Below are 23251 nucleotides of genomic sequence, written 5' to 3'. Positions count from 1 at the left end.
ATGTTGGAAAAACAAAATTTGAAAGTACAAACCAGCATCCAATTTATTGCCTTGTCTTTTGTTCTCTTTTAGGGAAACCAGCTGCTTTCGTTCAAAGACAATCTCAAACGGTCAACTGTGGGAGTCACCAAAGTCCTCTTTCTCCCCTCCTAACCATACCTTCATGGAGACCAGCTAAGGCCTAGGTAAAAATACATAGAAAGGAGGGATGGAAAATAGTACATAGAAGTGTTTCCTCCAGGTTCCTCATTTATTGCTCAGATGAGGAAACTGAGGCCTGGAGAGAAGTGTGGGAGTGGGAGTAAGGGTGCAAAATAAGAGGTGCTGTGCTTTATTCAAAATGCTTGTTCTCTGTATCAGGCATCCAAAGGGCAAACAGAATAGAATGCAGAGACGCAGAAGTGGAGAGGCCAGGAGAGATGGAGAGGAGAAAAGCTTTATATGTGTGAAGGATGCACGTGGTTTGTGATTTTCTGTTTCGGAGGCAGCAGATTGAATTGTTTTACATCCCAGGGATTTCATAGTCTGGGACAACAGATTTGAGCCCAGATCTAGCCACAGAGAAACCCTTCTCAATGTTTCTTCTTAAGCATGTAGGGTGTTTCGTTTCTTGGTACCCTACTGGGGGGAGTGTATACAGTTAGGAGGAAGGCGAACACAAGCTGAAGCTGGAGTTTTCATGCCCAGACTTTCTTCCCCGTGCTTTCATGACATGCTTACTGAGACTAAGTAACATGGGGAGCTCTCTGGGATTCTGAGCATTGCCCCTCCTGAGCCCTTGCTGCTGACACATAGTTATTTGTGAGCCTTGCAAGGTGAGCCTGGCTTATTTGAAGCTGATGGTATTCTGCCTGGCTGGGGGCTATTACCAGCCTCCCTACTGGGATAAACACCTGTCGTGATTTGTCTCAGTGGCTGCTGCCATTGGGGCTGAGATTGACGTGGCTCTGGGTGTTTTGCAGGCCTGGGATGGAACGCTGCTTTTGGGTTGAAATTAGAGGGGAGGAGGGCTATTGTCTGAGAAGGTAATGTTTTTCCTTGCTTCACTGCCCTCATTCCAAAAGCTATGATCCTTCTGATCAAGTCCTGCTCAACTCAATTTGTCAGATGAACAAGCTTTTGGATAGCAGCTGTATGCCTTCACTGACTCTTCATAACTTCAGTGCTGAGATGGATGAAGTCTCCTACAGACTCCTCAAGTCTCCCCAGAGAGCCCAAGAGGGTGTCTTTCTCATAATCCACCATCGCTATGCTCCGACTGGGCACCCCGGCACACCTTCCTCTCCACCCGGGCTCCAAACTCGGCAGAGAGAGCAGACCCATGTACTCACAGCCCTCACCGTGCACTCACAGAGGCTCCTGGCAGTGTTCTCCAGGCCCTTGATCTTCAGAGAAAACTCACCTGCTGTCTGGGGCAGGGCAGTGGTGATAAACCCTTGGCTGTCTCTCGTCCATCACAGCTGCAGCCGGATTTCCCTCGTGATGTGGCTCCTTCACTGTCCACATGTCTCCAGAACTGGGGCAGCCTCTATCCTTGTGACTGCCCTGATGAAGCCTGGGTTCTATGAAAGCAGTGTTAGGGGCTGTGGGGGTCAGCGACTTCACAATTTCTCAACATAGTGGTCTTCTCGCCAAGTTTTCTGGAGGAAAGCCCCCAGCTTTCCACTAAAGAATTCATAGGAGGAGAACTCCCTGGCAGTCAAGTGGTTAGGACTCTGCACTTCTACTGAAAGGGGCATGGGCGGGTTCAATCCCGGTTGGGGAACTAAGATCCTGCATGCTGCACGCTGTAGCCAAAAATGAAATAAATAAGTAAAACCCTTAAAAAACCAATTCATAGGAAAACTCCCCTCCAAGCCATCCCATCATTTTGGTCCATTTAAATTCTTAACCCAGTAGTAGGTGGAGGGACGGCCCAGCCCAGCATCTGTGTCATGGCAGGGACCATCTCTAAGTAAAGCTTTGGAATGCCCAGGCAGGACGAGTGTCTGTCCCTGCGCCATCTAAGGGAGGACGCCTGGTTGCTGTGTCCCTGCTTTTCCTGCTCGGCCTTCAGTATCTCATGTGGCCCTTTACTTGGGGTCTGCACTGGGAGGATGAGAATTAAGAAGGGTTTTTCAGACCAATGCCATCACTATTGTCAGTCATTTAGCTAAGAGTGATTTAGGTGCAAGTATTCTAGCCTGGGTCCATAGATGGAGTTTAGACCTAGGATCATCTCACCTTCAGCTTATCCCTCCCCCTGTCTGGGTCTCAGTTTTCTCCCCAAGGAGGGACTGGGCTAAATTAGCTTTTCAAAAAATATGGACTCATATTTTCGGAAGCATCCTCAGTGAGAGAAGTCTAGGAAATTCTGGGTTAAATAAAGTTTGAAATTCCCTTTACTGTCTAACTCCCAGGGCTTCAATTTTCAATAAAAAGCATTTAAAAATTAAAAAGAGAGGTATGTGAAAAGTTATATTTCCCAAACTGTATATCATCCAATTCCCTTTGTTTTTTTGGCACATATCATGGGACAAGTGTTCTGCTGAATATACTTCACAACAGCAGAAGGCTAAATTGTTTCTCAAGCCCTGCACCCAATCTGTAGAGTTCCCTTTTTCTCCCTGTATAATTTTCCCTCTTGATTAGAAAACATACTGAATGTTTAGCTCTATAGGCAATGCCATAAAGGCTAAACAGGAACAAAAAAGAAAGAAATATATTCAGACTGTTAAATCCAAGCTCCTCTTTGAGATCTGTATTTTAGATAGCAGTAATGAGAATGAATAGGGTTTATTAAGCATCTATTTAATGTACTAGATACTGTGCTAAAATGCTTTAATTGGATTATCTAATTTAATTCTCACAGGAACCTTATGAGGTGTCTATCATTTTTACTCCCTATTTTCAGATGAGGAAACGGTGGTTCAAAGAGGCTTGATAAATAGCATACGGCCACCCAATTATGAAGAGGCAGTGGCAAGGCCTCAACTTACTGCAGTCTCTTTCTAAGAATTGTAAATAACCAACTTATTAAGTCTCCTTATTTTGTACCCCAAGCCAGCAAGCTGCCACAACAAACCAGAAATAAACTAATTGCAATGGTAATTACCTTCCATCTAAAATTCTTGAGTTAGTGTGAAATAATGTTGAATCATCAGTCTCTCATGTATACTGAAAATAGATATCTCTAACAACTAAATGTTACCAAATGATTTATTATGATTGGTGCTAAATTACAATGTATATGAAATGGAGTCATTTATGCAAACACATAAAAAATAGTTACCTATTTCTGTAATTATATTCACACAAGAATCTGAAATATAGTTTCTGGTCTGCCTTGTAAAATATATCCACAGAATGACTTTTGTAGTTTTCACCACACAATGTTACAATACTGATACTGCACCTGTATCATTTACCATACTATAAGAACTAAACAGAATATGAAAGCAGTTAATAGCAAATTAAACTTTTTATATCCATCAATGATTCCAAAGAAAATAGTTTGTTTCCATTGGCAGTGAGACTAGATGGTAGTAATTAGCATTGTAGATATTGCATACATAAATATGTATGTATATATTTATATGTTGCTCAGGGCCATTGTTCCATCACAGGCAGTTACCTTTTGGGTGGAGCAACGATTGCCAAAATGATGTGCAATTCCATTGGGACAATTAGTAGTGCTATCTTTTACCATGTTTCTCTTGCAAAACAAATAGGTAAGAAAGAAATACAGCAGGCTGAAATCTAGTGTTACATACCAAGGTAGAAACAGTTACTGAGTTATTAATCACAGTAGTTTATGTATATTTGCTATTCACAGACCGCAGACATTTTGCTGGATAACCGAGCTGCTGGGAATTGACGACATGAAAACATGCATTCATGTGAGTCCATAATTAATGATGTTTATACTGTAATAAGCACATTCATTTTAACACCATTCAGTAAACAGATTCCTTTAAAGTCTGAGCTAAATCTGCTACCACAATTACACACAAAAATAACCTGTAAACAATTTGACATTACACTTATGTACAAGTGAACTGCATTGGAAAGGAGAAGAGGTAATTTCAGTGGGTGTCACTTGGTATACATCAATGTGCAACAAACTAACCCAACTCATCAAGCACTTGAATGAGGTCAGGAAAAAGTAACATGAGCAAGGCCCCAGTAGATGACCACTCAGGGTTAGTTCCAGCAAAATTCAGACTCCTCTATCTATGGTGACATTGTCTTACAAGCACCCAAGATGGATGTCAGAGGAGCTTAATAATCCCTGGCAAACTGTACTCGGAGATACCCAGCTATCCTAATCAACAGTCTTTATAAATGTTGAGAGTGGTCCTGATACTATTGAAACATGCCGATCTAATTTGGACAAATGATATGTTTGTTAGGTTCTATCCAGTGCTCTGCTGGTCCTGAAAGACACGGGGAACAGGAAATCAACTGAGATCATTAGTTCAATTCCTTCAGTCAACACAAAGATTCTTGATTTTACAGACTAAGTTCCTGTCAGAGAAAGAAGCAAGATGCCATTGTTTATCTAAGTGGTGACCCACTTACAACATATCCCATTAAAAGCTTTCAACAGGACTCTGAAATGGGGCTCCCCTAAGTTTCTGTTTCTGGGTTTTAAGTAGGATACCAATCCAGTAATTAGCGAATCCATTTTCTTACATCAGAAACAGGGTAATGAGGGGTTTTTGGCACCCCCACTTTTCCACCCCTCATGTTTTACAGAATAAATAAAAAATTAATCTGTCCTTTTATAAACTAAGCAGAATATTCTAAGCAAAATTCTCTTGATTCAACAATCTCCTTTAGAATAAAAATGAATGAAAGGAAAATGATAGGAGAACTTGGAGCCAAGGTTGATGTTAAACCTCCTCCTCTGCTCTAAAATTTGGAGGGGGAAACAACCATTAATTCTTCAAGTGTCCTTAAACCTAATTAAGACATGTAATTGCTACAAGATTGATTTTCTTTCTGGTGCTTTTAAGACCACATCTTCAGGGATCCTCTGGGGGGAAAATAAATGAAGGACCATACTCGATAGCTTTGCAAATGTTTCTGACTGTGTGAGCAAGCCTGACAGGTCCCTGGGAGGAGGATTCTGTACTTGGACCATCAGCTGAGCCCTGGCCTGGGAGACAGGCTGAGTTTCTAAAGGTATGGTCTTGTGTGCATACAAACTGATCCCAAGGAGCACCAGGGAAGCTCTTTTGCATAGGTCGGCTTAAAACACTTTTCATATTCTCCAAAATATGCAAAGCACATGGCAGTGAATGAAAACGCAACTTACTGTATCCTTAAAAGAGCTCAAATTTCAGTCATTTGGTTGTATGCATGTACCATGCCAAAACAAATAAATAACATTTTATTTCATTTAACTTTATGTTGTTCTTTATTTGAGCAACTATTTTGGTATCTGTATAACCAGGCTGAAAGGGTTACTTGTAGAAGTCTAGAAAAATGTTTGGTTATTATTACAATGTGCCCTTGAGCTTTAGTATATATTTACAATATGCATATTATAAATTATTTACTATAGTTTTTAAAAAAATTAAACAGATAATTAACTTCACCTATAAATATATAACGCCACAGAGGCCCTCTATGAATGATGAAAGAAAAATCAATAAGATAGTAAATTAACCAATAGATAGGTCGGTGAAGAACCACTGGCATGATAATCATTGGATTTGTTCCATCATAGACCCACATTTTCTTATTTGTTTCTTCCTAAACATCATCATGTTCATTTGGTGGGTTGTATGTGTGCTATTGTTTAATGAACAAGTCTGAAAACACATAGGTTAAAATTCCAAAAATGGTTCAAATAAGAAAGCCAGTTTTTCCAAGTTTGACTTTTCCATAAATATACTTTTGTTTGGTTTTGCATCCATAAATGTTAAACCTAGGTATTCTAATCATATTTTCTATACCATAGATATATACATATACTCATAGTGGAAAAGAATTTTGAAAATTAGAAGTATTTTAGACTCTCTAGGAAATCAAAAATAAATTATCAGTCTTTCAAACTCAAAATTCCAAACAGTTTCAAACTAAGATTTGTTTATGTGTATATATAAATGTATAGATATATATATATACATTTAGTTAGATGTACACACATATATACATATATACACAAAATTTATACATAAACACACATACACAACATACAAGTACACACACACTCCTCAACACACGTACACAGTCATATATTTCAGTGCAGTTTCTTTTCTCTAGCTGCCTCTTTTTTCCAACTCAGAACAATAATGATAAGATGCTAGGGGCAGTCAAATCATATTTGGATTTCTGACCTGCCATGAATAAAAACTGAGGCTGTTTAAAAAGCCCAAAGGTAAAAATGGCATACACATGCATGTGCACACACGCACTCATATGCAGACAGTCATTTTACCTCTCCTGAAACTTGCTCTGATCTCCTGAAAACAGCACAGCCAGCAGCGTGGGTGCCAACTTCCTGATGTGGAAGCTATCTGACTCCTGTGGGGGTGATGGGGCTCAGTACTCACTAGATACTTGTTCTAAAACAAAGCCCTTGATAGCATTTTTACCATCAGGTACAGTCCGTGGTACCCCTCTCCCCAGATTTGCTTCTCCTTGATCTCCTAGGGACTTGCATGTCTAGTGGAACTTACAACACAAAATAGCTGACAACTTGCAGAAAGAATGTCAGGCTAGAATCATCCTGGCTACCTTTTGCTTAGACCAGAAGAAGCTATACAAAGGTGAAATCCAGAACAGAGAAGAGTTCATATCAGAGGTGGTTGCGAGCCTTCAGAGTCTAATAAACCTAGATGAGAATCTGTCTCCGCATTGTCAAGCTATGTGCCACTCTATCTTTCCAAGTCTCAATGACCTCACCTGTAAAAAGAGGACAGTAACAACATCTGCCTCTTTAAGTTATTCTAGGATTAAAGAAGATAAGGCATAGAGAACACCTAGTACAGTTTCTGGTGCATACTAACAAATTTATAGTCTACATTATTCATAACTTAATATTTAAACCATAAATCTCAAATGTTGATCAGAGCTACATACAGAAATAATGTTAGTCCAGGATTTGAACTTGATCCGAATTCAAGTTCTGTATCCCAAGTCCACTCCCTAGTAGATTACAATGCTCCTTGTGGTGACCAGAACATGGTATGCATTAAACAAATACAAGTGAGTGAATGCACAAATAAATGAATGTCTGACTTCAGTCCTCTGGTCTTCGGTTTCCCTTGCATAAAATGGAGGTAGAATGACTGGACCTTTATTCAATCACTGGGATGTGAGCTTGATAAATTAAAAGAAAATGTCAAATGACTTAAGATACAAACCTGTTTTGTGCTCTCACATAGTCAGTAAATACAAATGGAAAAATAAGATTCAGTAGCCAGGACCTGTGCTTAGACTTGTTGTTTCTCTGAAAACAAGAGCATGCGGGCCATCTGTGTGAGTCTGATGATCATATTTTCTAAGATATAAATATCATCTTTAGTGAAGATATTCAACCCAAAGTACACAGTGAGCAGTTAAAAGATGATAAAACTGTTGGCCTGTTCTAAGCACTCTTGCCCTGACTTTTGTTTCATTTCTGAGACCACCTTACTGTATATTGTTGATCAGCTTGGAAAACATTCTTAATAGGGTCACATGAACTGAATATGCTCCCAAAGTGCTTCACAACAAACACATTTACCTGTTCTAAGGTTGATAACTTCACTGAAGTATCATTTTTCTGAGGCAGAGAAAGACTTAAATAGAAGACAGATTTAGACCCTAGACCTGTCTCATCACTACTGGAACCCTGGAAAAAAAAATGACATATTTCTATTCAAATCTCAGTATTCACTTCTGTATAAAGGGATAATAAACAGAGCCTATACAGATTACAAGTGGTACAAATTATTATTGTTCATTTTATCTTATTTCTTGATCCAGAAGTCTTTCTCTACATGGTTTAAAATGGCTTGGAAAATTGGAGCCAACCCGTACTCAGGGTTTCTCAGCCTCAGCACTACTGACATATTGACATTGCTGCTGCTGCTGCTGCTAAGTCGTTTCAGTCATGTCCAACTCTGTGCAACCCCATAGACAGCAGCCCACCAGGCTCCCCTGTCCCTAGGATTCTCCAGGCAAGAACACTGGAGTGGGTTGCCATTTCCGTCTCCAATGCATGAAGGTGAAAAGTGAAAGTCAAGTCACTCAGTCCTGTCCGACTCTGAGCGACCCCATGGACTGCAGCCTAGGGGCTCCTCCGTCCATGGGATTTTGCAGGCAAGAGTACTGGAGTGGGGTGCCATCACCTTCTCTGGACATATTGACATTAGGGTTAGATAATTCTTTGTTGTGGGGGTTGTTCTGTACATTTTGGGATGTTTAGCAGCATCCCTGGTTTTTACTCATTGGGTGTTAGTAGCACCTCTCAAGCGAGGACAATCAAAAACGTCCTCAGGTACTACCCAAAGTCCCCTAGAGTGCAAAATCACCCCTGGGTGAGAGTCACTGCCTTAAATGCACATAGCCCACACAAATCAGAAGCTTTCCTGAAAATGTTCCTGTCTCTCACGCACAAATTAAACCACTGACCACTGGCTGCAGTTGAGAAAAACTACTAGTGATCAATGTGAATTCCATGCATATTTCAGCTTTCAAGGCTTTTTCTTTCCTCCCTGGTGGCTCAGATGATAAAGAATCCACCTGCCATGCAGGAGATGTGGGTTTGATCCCTGGGTTGGGAAGATCCCCTGGAGAAGGAAATGGCAACCCACTCCAGTGTTCTTGCCTAGAGAATTCCAATGACAGAAGAACCTGGTGTGCTGCAGTCTGTGGGATCGCAAAGTGTTGAACATGACTGAGCAATTAATACTTAAGTTGAGTATGATGCCTCTAGTGACTATATAAATGAAAACCAGTTTTGATTTTCATCCAGAAATCTGTAATGTTTGAATTTTGTATCAGGAGACCAGCTTTACTCAACCTTCTCAAGTACTCATACCCACAGTAAACACAAACTGGGCTGAATTAAAAGCTGTTAAACTTTGTGACCAGAGACTTGAATAGCATTGAATATTCCTGCACTTGAATAGCGTTACCGTGGTCACTAGTCACCAACCCAACACTGACGTAAAAGTTGTACACGTGTATACCTACACACACACACACACACACACACACACACACACACTGACACAATTATAAAGCCGTTCTCCTCCACTACTTAGTTATGCATCAATCCTCTTTCATTTGTGATGGATGAAGCCAACATCAGCAGTGAGAGTCTGAAGTTATGTTGATTTTTATTGTGCAAACGCAGGTAAATTAGCTAAAGGTCAATTCTAAGAATAAACTGACAAGATGGAAGAGGTCGCTGGAGAGAGGAGACTTACTAAATCCTCCACTTGGCAGTTAAGTGCTTTTAAAAGGCTGATTAACAGGAAAATCACCTCCTCCTTCCTCCAGGACAAACCCCTTGATAGTCATTGGACTGGGACACATTTTTCTTAAGCCTTTTAAAAGTAAATTCCCTAAATAAAGCAAAGAAGATAGTCTAGGAACTAAAAATTCTTTACTCAATAAACAATACAACTTTTTCACAAACAAGAAGAACATTGTTTAAAGTTTAGGAAGCTGAGGAATAAAGAGATCCATTGGGAAATAAAGGAGGGAAAGAAAACTAGATCCAATTTAAGATTTAAAAAAAAATTCTTGGCCAAAATAATTCATGGTTCAAGTGTATTAGGTTCACTGACCATTCTTCACTTTTCTTTGATAGTAGTTTTTACTTAAATATTAATTAATGATTATGACAAGCATGAATTTAAGTCATTTATTCTCTATTTATTGTAGTGGGGCAGGGGGGAATTTGGTACCTCTCCAGTTACTCTGTTATATGGATAGGATCAACTGGATCCCTGAAAACCTCCAAATTTGTTTTTTTTCTTCTGAATAATTATAGTACAGCCATCTCTCCTAGTCGGAGTTGACTGAAAAATTTGAGAACTTCGTATCATTACAAATGAAATTTTTGAATCCACTCCTTTTTTCTTTTTTAAAATGTGTTCTTCTTTATGGATTTTGCTTTACATTTTTGGTTAATGTTGAGGTTCAGGGTCATCAGCTCTCTGAGGGTTTCTTAATATTGCTAGAATCAAATTGGACAAAGTAAGCAGTACAATGACTCAGGATTTTCTTCATGATATACGGCTAAATTCACTCAGCATTCCATACTCATTTTGGTGGTTTGTATGTGCAGTTATTGGAACCCCTTTTGGGACCACACACTCCATTAAATTATGGATCACTCTGAGGTTCCTCTGATGCAAACTATAAATGGGCCTAGAGATGAACAACTCTCTTTGGAAAAGGGCATTATCTTTTTTCCTTGTCGGGTATCATTAGGACACATCTCAGTCAGAGATATGCTCCCATCTACCCAGTCACACCACTACAGTGATGCAGGTTTTCAATTTGGGGTCAAAAAGGTACAAACATCAAACATACACAAAATGGAGAGGAGGTCATGAGTGACAAACAGATGAAAGGGCAAACCAACTATGGAAATCTGCCCGGCCCTAGTCCTAGGATGTTCTTCTTTGGGTTCGTTTTGTTTTGTGGTTTTTTTTTTTTTTTTCCCCTCAAGATAATGAATTATGCATGCTCTGACTCATCTGTTGTGAAAAGTGAGAGGGAATGCCACTAGGAAGTAAGAGTAATGGTGACCTCTGCATAGTCCCTAAACACCAGAGTTTCTCAAAGGAAGGTCCACAGACCATCCCATAGAAACCATTAAGGATGAAAACCCCAAATGCAGGTTCCTTGGCCCCTCTGACGTTTCTGGATTAGACTTTCCGGGATTAGGGTCAGGGATCTGCATTTTTACAAGCGCTACAAATGACTTTCCGCATGCTGAGTACTGAAAACACCGCCAACACTTCTGCAATGGAGGTCACTGAGGGATGAATCTCCATTCCATTGTATATGGCAAGATGAGAAAAACATTTCAAAGTAGCTTTGTGCTTGCATTACAAAGCTGTGATTATTAAAGCTTAACACTCTTTTTCTTTCAGCAGGGGTGGAGAGCAATAACCATTTCATCTAAAATCAGAATGATGAAGGCAATATAAATCAAACCCATTTCAGCAGGTTTCATTTGGTCTAATTTCTCTGCAGATATTAATCATTGTACAGTCCTGTACAAATGACATCTAACTCCATTTTAACTCAGAATACGGAATGCTCACTCTAATGCTGTGTCTCGTGTATTATTTTGACAATATAAAAGAAAATAAATAAATTGGGTCATCAAGATTGCAAGATGCCAACAATACCAAGACATTAAGAGAGAAACGGCCCATGCTGACCCTATAACCCAGCATGCAAGTTGGCAAAAACATTTATCTGTCATGGTCATGGGGGAAAATAACTCTCATCATTTTTCCTCCGAAAATTGCTATGTCACGTGTAGGTTGACAAAGGATTCTTCCTAAAAGTATGTAGAGTCTTAACTCTAGGAAAGATAATCCAGATGACTAAGACTAATCAAGTCCTGCTGCATGATAGAAAGTGCCAGAAAATACCAGCGTTTAAGTGCTCTGGGTTAAACCACTATGATAAATACAAAGTTGAAAAGTTGAAATTGTAACAGAGAAAAATATATGAGAATCAAAGTTTGTCTCCCATTTTGGGAGTTGGTGTCAAGTAGTTTTATAAAACACCATGTATGCCTTTTCTCTGTCTCACTTTAGCCTGTTTTGCTAGGTACCAACAAAGCAATAAGCAGAGAGGAATCTAACCCTAAGAAGCAAAGTTAATCCCGAAGCTCAAGCAATGGCAACTAAGAGGACCCAGAGTGAACAGTACACATTTGTGCTGTGGATAAAGGTGTCTGTGAATCAAGCAAGCAAGGTGACCATGAATCAAGCAAGACCAATGAAAAAACATGAAAAATTCCTTGTTGGCTCCCCTTTTATACATGTGCCCCTGCCTCACATGAATCAGCTGGGAGTAGACATATTACAGCTATGGAGGAATAAAGAACAAAGGGAACACTAACGATTTGTGCATTGTTCCCCTTTTATTGTAATTCACCATGCATGCATTTCCAGGAAGATAACTGTGCCTACAAGCACAAAGGATAACATCACTGCATATTTTGGAAGCCACTTTGTTGTTTTACGGCCACATCTCAATGCAATTTTTTTCTTAGCAGAGGGAGAGAGAGCTCACTACCACCATGATCCAACAGTTTTATTTTCCTGTCCTCCCCCTTTCATGCTGAACACAGATCACTCCCTTTTTGATAGTGGGTCAGAGGACTTTATAAATATAGTTCTGACTTCAGAAGACCCACATACCATAGAGAATGACCTCCACAGACTCACTGGATTTTAACATGGCAGAATTTTCCAAGGTCTCTGTGCATATGATTCCTCATTCATTTGACCCATTTGGTGCTTCTAGTCTCTTCAAATCAGCCTTTGTCCTCACCAGTATTCGAGAAGCAAACCCTACATATTGTTCTGTCCAGAAATGAATTAAAATTTCTTGAAACTATTTTAAGTTTGAGGAAATGAATATGATACATGGTGCAGGGCCACAATAGCATTTAGTCTTCTAGTTCACTTACCCAGAATTTATTTCCAGTGTTGCAGGCCACATAGCCCTCACTTCAATTCCACTTAAAATAAGACTGAAGATGTGCATGGACCTGGTCCTCTGCAGAGACTTTTACTGACCAGGTTTACAAATCTGCCTGCAATGCAGGAGACCCGGGTTCAATCCCTGGGTTGGGAAGATCCCCAGGAGAAAGGAATGGTCACTGACTCCAGTATTCTTGCCTGGAAAATTCCGTGGACAAAGGAGCCTGGAAGGCTACAGTCCATGGGGTCACAAAGAGTTAGATATGACTAAATGACTAACTTTCACTGTTATTTCCATACCAACAACCACACAAATGAACACTCTGTTGCTGTTTCAGCTATATGAACCATTTGGTTTGAGCTGACCCAGATTTAAAATATTATTATTACTTTAAACAGACTTGCCACCACTGTTTATTTTTTCCCCCCCGCCCTGGGGGTATAAAGACAGCCTAAACAGAAAAAAAAAGACAGGTCAAAGAAAAGAGAAATGCCATGAACATTTTCTTTACAATGTTTCATTTCCTATTTAAAGTCGTTTGTACTAGGATTAATGAGTGGATGGCCATCTTACTAGTTCTCCAATTCTTACTAGTGTGTTTTCTATCTTACAGCCATTACAATCAAGTCTGAAATTTAAGAAAGTTGGGACTCTGGCCATTTTATTTAGACCCCCAACTCTTTGACAGAACTTCCAGTAGGACCATAAGAATCATTTGGGCAAAGTGAGTTTGGGGATATTTTCACCAAATTCAACTTCTTGACCCATTAAGTTCTATGATCCTTTGCAGAATCTTCTATTGCCAATACGACCAATATGAAATGGTATAAAGAAACATTGAAAACAGTAAAGACATACTGGTAGGCTGTACAAAGCTATGTTGTAGTTAAGATCAAATGTCTGCTGATATACTAATGTATGAAAAAACAGCACTTAAATTCATAAATATAATTGTCTTACAACATAACTCCCAAAATGATCTTTCTTTTTTCACTTTAGCAAAATTGTTAAGTCCATTTGAACCATCAGGACAAGAAAACATTGGCTGAGTCTATTGCCCAGGTATGAAGATAAGAATTAACAAAAATTCAGAAAGCTATCCATATGTTAATGGGGACTAATAACAAGTATCAAGACATACCTCTTACATAATAATGTGCATCAATGAAAGATTTCAAAAAGAAGCAATGGGTCACTATGTCTCCCTCCCATAGACATCATCCAGTTGCCTTTATTACCTGTGGTACATAATACACATACCCACACACACAAAATTAAAAAAAAGAAATTAGTTCTTGGCACACAATTAAGGATGGAAAAAAAATATTTTTTCAGTTCCTACTGAAATGCTTGAGGAATGCTGAAAGTCAAATCTTGCCCTTTAATCTTCATTTACCACAAATCAATGAAAAAACTATGAATACATTAATAGAATACAGAGTCACATAGATGGATGGCTATTAACGGTTTCTTTTTGGCTGTGTCCATACAGGTCAAGGATGTAAACAAGAAAGACCGTTTAGAAAGCCCAACTCTTAATTTCGGAGCTTCAATTATCTAGTTGGGTTGTTCAAAGACATCAGAGAAGTGAGAGCCAAATTCTAGTATGGACACAGCCAAATCCCAGATGCCAAAGGCAAACAAAACTGGCTACAGGAAGTAACAGTGAAGCACTGTAGTTTTAAAAAGTTATGAGAAATGATTAGGGCATGCGTGAAATACAATTTCCCCTGAAAACAAAAGGCTGGACCCTTATTCAAGTACTGTGTGTTGTTCTTACTGCCACAACTACACAGGGTGCAGAGGACTTAACGTGGAGCACGTGGAAAGGTCACACCGTTAAAACACGAGCAGAAACATCGAGAGGAGGAAGGTAATTCAGCTCAGGGTAGAGAAGGCTGAATTGGGGTCATTTTGCAGTCATTTTTGTGGATACGGATGTTTGGGTTTTTTAAAATACAAAGAATGTGTGACTAGCTCTTCTCACCTTCTCCTAGTGCTGAGAAAGAGCAGTGCAGTAAAAGGGAGCCTGAGGTGTTCATTTCCAAATAAGGAAGACAATTTGCTGATGATGGGGGTTATTAGATGTAAGGAAATGTTGCCAAGAGAGGCTCAGAAATCTTCCCAGAAGGGTTTTAAGAAAAGAGCAGAGGCTCCTGTGGCTGAAGGACGCTAAGAGGGCGCTGGCGGGGGCAGGAGCAACCCCTCAGGACGCCCGGGCCCTGGGCTCACGTGCTCTGTGTGTGTATACATACTAGGTTGTGCTTCTGTTGCACAAATACTCATGCATACGGAGTCAATATAAACTGGCACATAATCAATTTGAGTGAAAAGTCATAAAAATCTGCCACTTTCCCCCCATTACCCCATAAACAAAAGGAAAAAGGAAAATTTAAAAATCCAAACCTATAGCACTGGGCTAGATCGCTACCATAATTCTCATTCAAAGGAGGGAGGTAGAAGAGGAGAGGAAAAACCCAGTTTGGGATAAATGATTCCCAAGGCCTCTCAGCTATTCTTATGTAGCTGGCTCTCATTTATAGATAAGATACTCAGCACACGGGACCAAGTTAACAAACAAACAAAGAACCAAAAAAAAAAAAAAAGAGAAAGAGAGAGAATTTCTTATACTTCCACATCTGGAAAGAAATCTACCCTGTGGATTGACATGTTAAGGTGAACTAGGTAATCAGGCAGTAGTAGATCAATGGGCTATTGTGTTCTAACAAATGTGTATTGTTAGTTGTTGTTTTCTCTTTTCAAATATGGATTTCTCTCAGGTTGATTTCAAAACGGTGACACGCTCTGTTTCTTCTCCCACCCCCACCCCCTCACCCACCCCTATAGATGATACTTCCGTAAAAGTTCAGATTGCCAAGGGTGTTTTCTCTCTGGGAACCTATCTGGAATTTTGATCTTTAGGAAATCCTGGATACATTTCTCCAGCTCTTCCTCAATTGACAGCTTTTCCTTAACAGCTTTTTTTTTGCTACTCATGTTCGACTCCCTGGAGCCGGAAGTCAGAGTCCGGAGCAGGTCACTTTTCCGTCGCATCTCTGACTGCTGGATCAGCTGGACGGGCCCCTTCTTGATGGGACGGTCCAGAGTCTGGATGTTGGTCTGGCGTGTCACGGGCCCACAGATGACTGTCTCCTGGGGAGAGCTGGCCTCAGACTGGCTGTCGCAGCTGGAGGTGGAGAGGTCGTTGCAGGAGGTGCCACTCTCTCCTTCTTTGTCACCCTTGCCGTTCTTGCAGCAGCAATCACAGTGCGAAGATGACCACCTGGAAGGCTCACCTGCAAAGAAGCACAGGACCCAAGGAGTGAATGCCAGGCAGCTCAGCTTGGAGTAGCAGCACTGCATATCAACACACACACAAGCATCCACAACCATGTCTTTAGAAGAAACAGGATGGCACACAGGATGGGTTGCAACAGGAGTACCCAGCAGCCAAGTTCACTGAGGGAAGGAAATTAATAAGGGTGAGCTGCATAAGAGGAAATACATCTAATGCATCAGTCCATGGAGTCGATAGTTACTCAGCTACACAGTGTCATCACTAACTTTGTTACCTTGGCAGACCATTTAATTCTCAAAGCTTCAGTTTCCTCATCTGTGAGAGGAAGATAATAATTTGCCTACTCTCAAGAGTTGAGGGTGGAATTAGATAAGGCAAGTGGAATTCTCCAGGAGATAGTGAAGGACGGGAAAGCCTGGCATGCAGCAGTTCACGGGGTTGCAAACAGCTGGACGTGATTGAGTGACTGAACAACAAACAACAAAAATGAAATTCTTAATGCAATGTGTGGCACACAATAAGCACTCAGTAAATGCTAAGTGACTTTACTGTGGCTGATGTTAAGCCCTAATCCTATGCCCCATGTTATTGCAGTCAGGTAAACAGGGAGATTCTAGACGAGTGGAATGGCAGCTACCAGTCAGGGAGGGCTTACTTTGTACAAACCCACATGTAAGTTCTTCGCACCCATTAACATACTAGACCCTCATGACAATTCTAAGACATCAGTATCTCCATCCCCAGTTTCCATGTAAAGAAACTAAAGACTTTAGAATTTTAGAAAGTTGCTGTAGGACTTCCCCAGTGGTCCAGTGGTTAAGTACCTGCCTGCCAATGCAAGGGACACAGGTTCAACCCCTACTCTAAGAAGATTCCACATGTGGTGGGGTAACTAAGCCACGTGTCACAACTACTGAAGCCCATGCCCCCTACAGCCTGTGCTCTGCAACCAGAGGAGCCACTGCAGTGAGAAGCCCACAAGCCATAACTAGAGAGTAGCCCCTGCTCTTGGCAACTAGAAGAAGCCCTTGCACAGCAGCAAGGACCTAGCTGCAGCTCCCCAAAAAGGAATTGCCATAGTTTGTACAAAGCTGTACAATTTGTAAATGGCAGACTGGGATTTGAAAACAGGCCTCCCAAATAGTATAACTAATCTGTCCGTAAAATTCATGCTTCTCTTTCAAAACAATTTTCAAAGTATCACTTCTCTCTGAAGTCTTTGTTCACCTTTCCTCAGAAATAGTTGCCAATTTTTCCTCTGAGTTATGATCTTCCCTTGTAAGTGCCTCTATTATTACAGATGTCACATTTTGTTATAGTTCTTTTCTATCTTAGGCATCTCAGCTATTATACCAGGAGCACCCTGAGGTAGATGCAATGAAGAGTTCATTGTTGTCATCCCAGAAAAGGCTCAAGTAAGAGTGTAGAAATTCAACAATTCAATAATTACTAGTATCCTAAGCTATGGTTTTTCCTGTGGTCATGTATGGATGTGAAAGTTGGACTGTGAAGACAGCTGAGCGCCGAAGAATTGATGCTTTTGAACTGTGGTGTTGGAGAAGACTCTTGAGAGTCCCTTGGACTGCAAGGAGATCCAACCAGTCCATTCTAAAGGAGATCAGCCTTGGGTGTTCTTTGGAAGGAATGATGCTAAAGCTGAAACTCCAGTATTTGGCCACCTCATGCAAAGAGTTGACTCATTGGAAAAGACCCTGATGCTGGGAAGGATTGGGGGCAGGAGAAAAAGGGGACGACAGGGGATGAGATGGCTGGATGGCATCACCGACTCCATGGACGTGAGTTTGAGTGAGCTCTGGGAGATGGTGATGGACAGGGAGGCCTGGCGTGCTGCAATTCATGGGGTTGCAAAGAGTTGGACACGACTGAGCGACTGAACTGAACGGAATACTAATTCTGAAATACCTTGATCCAGCCATACCTGAAACTAGGCCTTTCAATGAGGTTTCACTTATATGATCCACTACATTATATTTAAGCCAGTGCGAATTCCTCTCTCCCTGTTTCCCTGAATCTTGATTCACAGGAGTACATTCAGCTATTTGGAGCAGAGCCATTTTTCAGATACTCAGTTGGTGGTTCCCTAAACTAGGAAATCCAGAGTCACTGCACAAAGCAATTTCCTGAGTATAAGTCACTGCTCCAAGCCTTCCACTCTCTACATAGCCACAGTCTTCTTGGAGTCATAAACCTAATACTGTTTACTGATCAGATGTTATACACTGGGCACTTCATATAGTTCATTGCACTAAGGCCGTGAAAAAATTAAAGGGAAATCGATCCCCTTTATGATGTTAATATTAAGGGCAAAGATAATGTGGTACATTTATATGTTTTAAAAGGGATCCAGATTCGATTTGCACTATAACGTATTCTCATAAATAATGAGTCACATGATAATAATATCCCACTTTGTTATCACTTCTAATGTGGTCAAAGTAGAGGAACCTTAGGATGGAAACTATTAGGAAGATTATATCCTATCATCTCTTATAATGTCTGCCTTCTACATATCTAAACAATTTAAATATTTATAACAAGTTATACATTTTTCTTCAGAGATAGTAAAAAAGAAAGTCCCTATAAATCACAATGACAAAAGGATCTCTAATATATATTCGTTCTTCTGCACTCCTTTTCAAATGTGACCGAATATTCATTGTATTTATATACCCATTAAATAAAATGCAACAATCCAATTAGCCAGAAGGAATCACCACAGCAGTAATGTCCTAGTTATCACAGGCTATTACAAATAAATATCTTCCACACAACAGAGAAACTGTTCAATATGTGCCAGCTGGTGACTGAAAGTATCAGCAATAGAAAATGGTTTCTGTCTGCCAGCCCAGATTCTGAAAAGGATGCTTTTTTCTCCTTCAGAAGGTAGAATTTGCCTCTGCCGCTCCGAACCTGTCCATCCCTATGCTAATATGATTCCATGGAGAAATGGCTCCAATGAGTTGGGTCAAGGAAAAGTAATCACCCCATCCCAGGGCTGATCTAGTTGGATCTTTCTTGAGGAAAGTTCAGAAACTGAACAAAGCCTTAAAAGAAGAAAATTGATGTATGACAAAACCAATACAATATTGTAAAGTAATTAACCTCCAATTAAAATATATAATTTTATATTAAAAAAAAAGAAAAGGAATAGGAGAAAGACAGAAAATAGAAGAAAAAGATGTGCTGGAATACACATGCCTATAAATTTAAAACAAGATAACAAAATATTTTGGCCATAAACCCTCCTGAATCAGTAGAAATACAAGCCTGGGGGGACATGCTGGCTGCCCAGTGATTAAGACTTGACCATCCGATGCAGGGGGTGCAGTTTTGATCCCTGGTTGGGGAGCTAAGCTCCCATGTGCCTTGTGGCCAAAAAACTAAAACATAAAACAGAAATACTATTGTAACAAATTCAATAAATATTTTGAAAATGGTCCACATCAACAAAAAACAAAAAAAGAACAGGCCTGTATTTCTCTGTCCAAGAGTTACCTTCCCCTGAAAGTCTTTCTATTCAATGGACTTGGAGGGGAACCTGAGGCTTTTCTGAAAGGCAGTTTAACAACATGAACACCAACATGAGAGTGAGTCCTGTGTGCTCATGTGGAAAACTGCATGCAGCCCTCCACAACCTGTCCAAGCCAAGACCCTGGCACAGATGCATTATTTCTGCCCTGAACTGCTGGGATCATCATGGATTTAAATGTCAGTTGGGATCCACCAGCTTCCAGGCAAAGAGAAGTATTACTTTCCACTAATTCTAGGCACTATCACTATTAAAGGGAAATTAAACAGATTAATTTTAGTGGAGCCCATTACACTTCCACATGTTTCAATATTTTATGAGCACATCTGAATGTCTTACTACTTTGGAAAGGTAATTCATAAGATAGCTTCTGAAGTCTATATATTAGATGGAAATCAAGGAAGAAGATGGTATTAATACAGTTCAGTTAGAAGTGCAGTCTGAAGGGTCATTATAAAATCTGAAAAATAATCAGATGTGAGAAGAGAACCAACTGTTTCTTTTCTCTTTTGCTTACCCCCTTCCCAAGAATTTAACCACAGCAGACAGAGGATATAAACCAGAACACAGAAAACCCTTTCACCCTTGCCCTTTCACCCTTGCAGTTCCACTGACATAAGCTTACCTGTTCTGGAAAGAGTAAAAGGATCTGTGAAAGGTCAATTCTGTAACTCAAGGTATTCTAGAATCCTCCCCATTATAGTAAATTATGATCTCCTAAATACCTTGGTACTTCAAATTACAACATACTTTTGCTCCCAATTTGCTGAGGTTTCAATACTGGCTGGAATAATTCTCTCCATTTGAGGAGAAAATAGGTTACAATTGATTAGTCAGATATAGGGAGAAAATAATTTCATTCCAGGAAAAGTCTCATTTGTTGATATTAAAACAACAAAATATCTGCAGCCTTTTGGGGGTGTATTAACTAGTTTCTGGTCAAAGAACCTAATAGCTCTTCCTTATCTTTAAATAAACCACTGCTGAATTTGTTGGACATCATTTTTGCTGCCAGGCACATAATAGAGGCTTGATAAGTGTTTGATGATTAAATGAATGAGTCAAACACATGTGTTGAATTATAACACGTTGATAACACAGTAGATAGATTGCAGGCTCCAGAGTCAGGCTCTGCAATATGTCAGCTTGGATCAATTACTTTACCTGAGCCTTAGTTTCCTCTTCTGAAAAATAAGGTTAGTAATAGTATCTTCCTCATAAGGATTTTAGGAAAATTAAATGAGATAATTAAGGTAAAAGCGTTTCATGGTTTGTGGCATCCAATCCACACTTTGACCAGTGTACACATTCATTCTGCTAGAAGCCAGAAACTGATCCACATAAACAAAACAACATCAGGAGCTTGTTAGATATGATGATTATATTTCTACTAACATGCTATACAACCAATTCTTCAGTCTGGCTGGAGCATCATGTTAGGAAGAACACTAATGCTATAACTGGACTTTTCAGGAAAATGTACACTGAGCATTTCGTAGTGTCTGATTTTGTTTGGGAGTGGAGAGTAACCATTAGCACATACTATGAGACCAGGGGTTAATTTTGCAAAGAAGTTTCCTTTACAGTGCAGTGCTTAGAATTTCACAAATGGATGGAACTTCCAGGATAAAAATTTACTCTAGGACACATCAAATAAATTTAAACCCAGAGCCCAGAGGCGTTTGTAGTTGGGATTAAATGGGAGGGGCAGGAAACTCAATAGCCTTAAATAGTCCTTAAACACTAAATCTTTCAGCAGTTTACAACTTGGACAAATTGAGGACCAATCAAGAAAATTAAATGAGTGGACTTGGTCCCTCTCCACTATAGCCCTGAGTCCTTACTGACAAAGAAGGAATAAAAGAGGAAAGACTACAGAATCTTTCTCCTCTATGAAAAATTCAAACCGAGCTGAGTGAATCACAACTTAGCAAACTCACAAAGTGCTTATGCATTTTTAAAAGAGGCAGCTCTGCAATCTACCCACACTTCAAGTCCTCCACCTGCTAATGGTTGTGAACACAATGCACATCATTTACAGCAACAGCTGGGAAAACTGCTTCTCCCTGTCTTCTCTGTCAATGATGTAGGAGCCTGCCAGTCTGGGAGCTAGGTGGCCAGATTTAATTTATCGAGGCTGCTGAAACACTTTCTCGGTATTCCGGTTGAAAAGTTAATAATGCCCAAACTGATGTTTTTATAATTCTGCTAACCTTGGAAAAGATATTGCACAGTGGAGATTGGGAATAGACAGACTGTGCAAGCACCTGAGAAAAATACATCTTCCATCTTGACAATCCTTATTTCTTGCTTGTGGTTGACCTTTTCTGCACATGGACATTTGGCCTTGGAGGGACCCAGCTGGGGATCCTCATTAGGACGAGGTAAGTCTGGGAAAGAGCAGACAGTGAAACCATCCATGCATCTGTCAGGGCCAATCAGGAAAACAGATGTTCCACCTGTTATCTTAAGAGGGAGAATTTAATATAAGGAAGTGGTTAAACAGATGTTGGAAGGGTCAAAGATAGTGCCTGCAAGAGGCAGCTACCACCCTTAGAACCAAGGAGACAAATAAAAGAGATAGGGTCACTAGAACTGAGATGTTGGCAACAGGCATCCCGTGCGAGGTGAGACCCGGGCATGTGAGGAGGGCACCCTCCCTGCTGCTGATCATGGTATCTGAAGGGGCTCCGGGATTGAAGAAAAAAAAAAAAAAGTTGAGAACTAGAACCAACTCCTTCTGGGGGAAATACAAGCTGGATTGATTCTGATGAGCAGAAAGCAGGCAAGGAGTCCTTCTTCTCCTGCTGTTTTACAGTCTTCCTCTACATCCCCTACGGACAGAACCTAATAGGAAGCCAGCTGAGCCCGTGAAAAGAGTGGTTAGCTGAATCACAACCTCAGCACAGCAGAGAGGGGTGGTTTTGAAGCCCAGAGATAACAGCTAAATAACAGCACACTGATCCCTCCAGGGATTCAACAGAAAAGACAGACACAGCTCTCGACCTGCTGGACCATGAACGCAGATGAAGGAGTTAGGGAATGGAAGTGAAGAACCATCATTGCCATTCAGCCACCCAGCTGCCCTTGTTATGCATTACTAAGGGTTTTGCATGTGCTCATCCATCGCAACTTCTTTTCCTGATATTCACCTGTTAAGCTCTTTTTTGACCATCCCTTTCTCAGAGCACCTTACCTATCCATCCTCCAGCCCAATTTAAGCCAGTGCCAACTTCCAGCCTGTTTCTTTCATCTCCACCACGATGTGTAACTATGGATGTGTTTTTAGGTTGGATTAATGTCAATTTTCCTGTGTTTTAAAGCCTGGCTTTGTCCCCTTCTGAATTCTAATGCACACTCCAGGGCACATACACACTGGGCTTTCAGGGCAGTAGATGCTCAGAAAATACCTGAATGAAAATGAACAGGAGAGGAAATGGATGATGTTGGTTTAGAGTATTTGTGAGAGGCAGTAAACCTTCCACCACACACAAAAAAAAACATAGAAAAATATGACACGCAAGATGGAAAAATTTAGTCATTTCACTAGACATTTATACACATGTAACAAAAGCATAAAATGGGCTGATCAACAGAGATTAATGGCAAAATCCATCCAGAACATATATTTTCTAATTGATCATCACTCATACTCATTTATTAATATCCAAAAAAATCCCTAAAGGCATTAAACAACTTCAGTAAAAACTTTCTTAACTGCTTGACTATGGTCTCTACTCACA

At 40.3% G+C, this 23251-nt stretch overlaps 1 protein-coding gene across 1 annotated transcript in view; it reads right to left on the bottom strand.

Moving 5' to 3' along the window:
* Positions 1-15468: 15468 nt before the first annotated feature.
* KCTD16 (potassium channel tetramerization domain containing 16) overlaps positions 15469-23251 on the bottom strand; it is a 306232-nt gene continuing 298449 nt past the window's right edge. The window contains exon 2 of the mRNA XM_010850449.1: positions 15469-15956. Within this exon, the coding sequence (XP_010848751.1) occupies positions 15502-15956 (455 nt within the window). The 3' untranslated portion in view covers positions 15469-15501. The remainder of the gene's footprint in view (positions 15957-23251) is intronic.

The sequence above is a fragment of the Bison bison genome, unplaced genomic scaffold (assembly GCF_000754665.1).
Source record: "Bison bison bison isolate TAMUID 2011002044 unplaced genomic scaffold, Bison_UMD1.0 scf7180017864291, whole genome shotgun sequence".
In the NCBI taxonomy this organism is placed as follows: Eukaryota; Metazoa; Chordata; class Mammalia; order Artiodactyla; family Bovidae; genus Bison; species Bison bison.
Note: the sequence above shows the minus strand (reverse complement) of the source record. Positions and strands in the feature narration are given on the sequence as shown.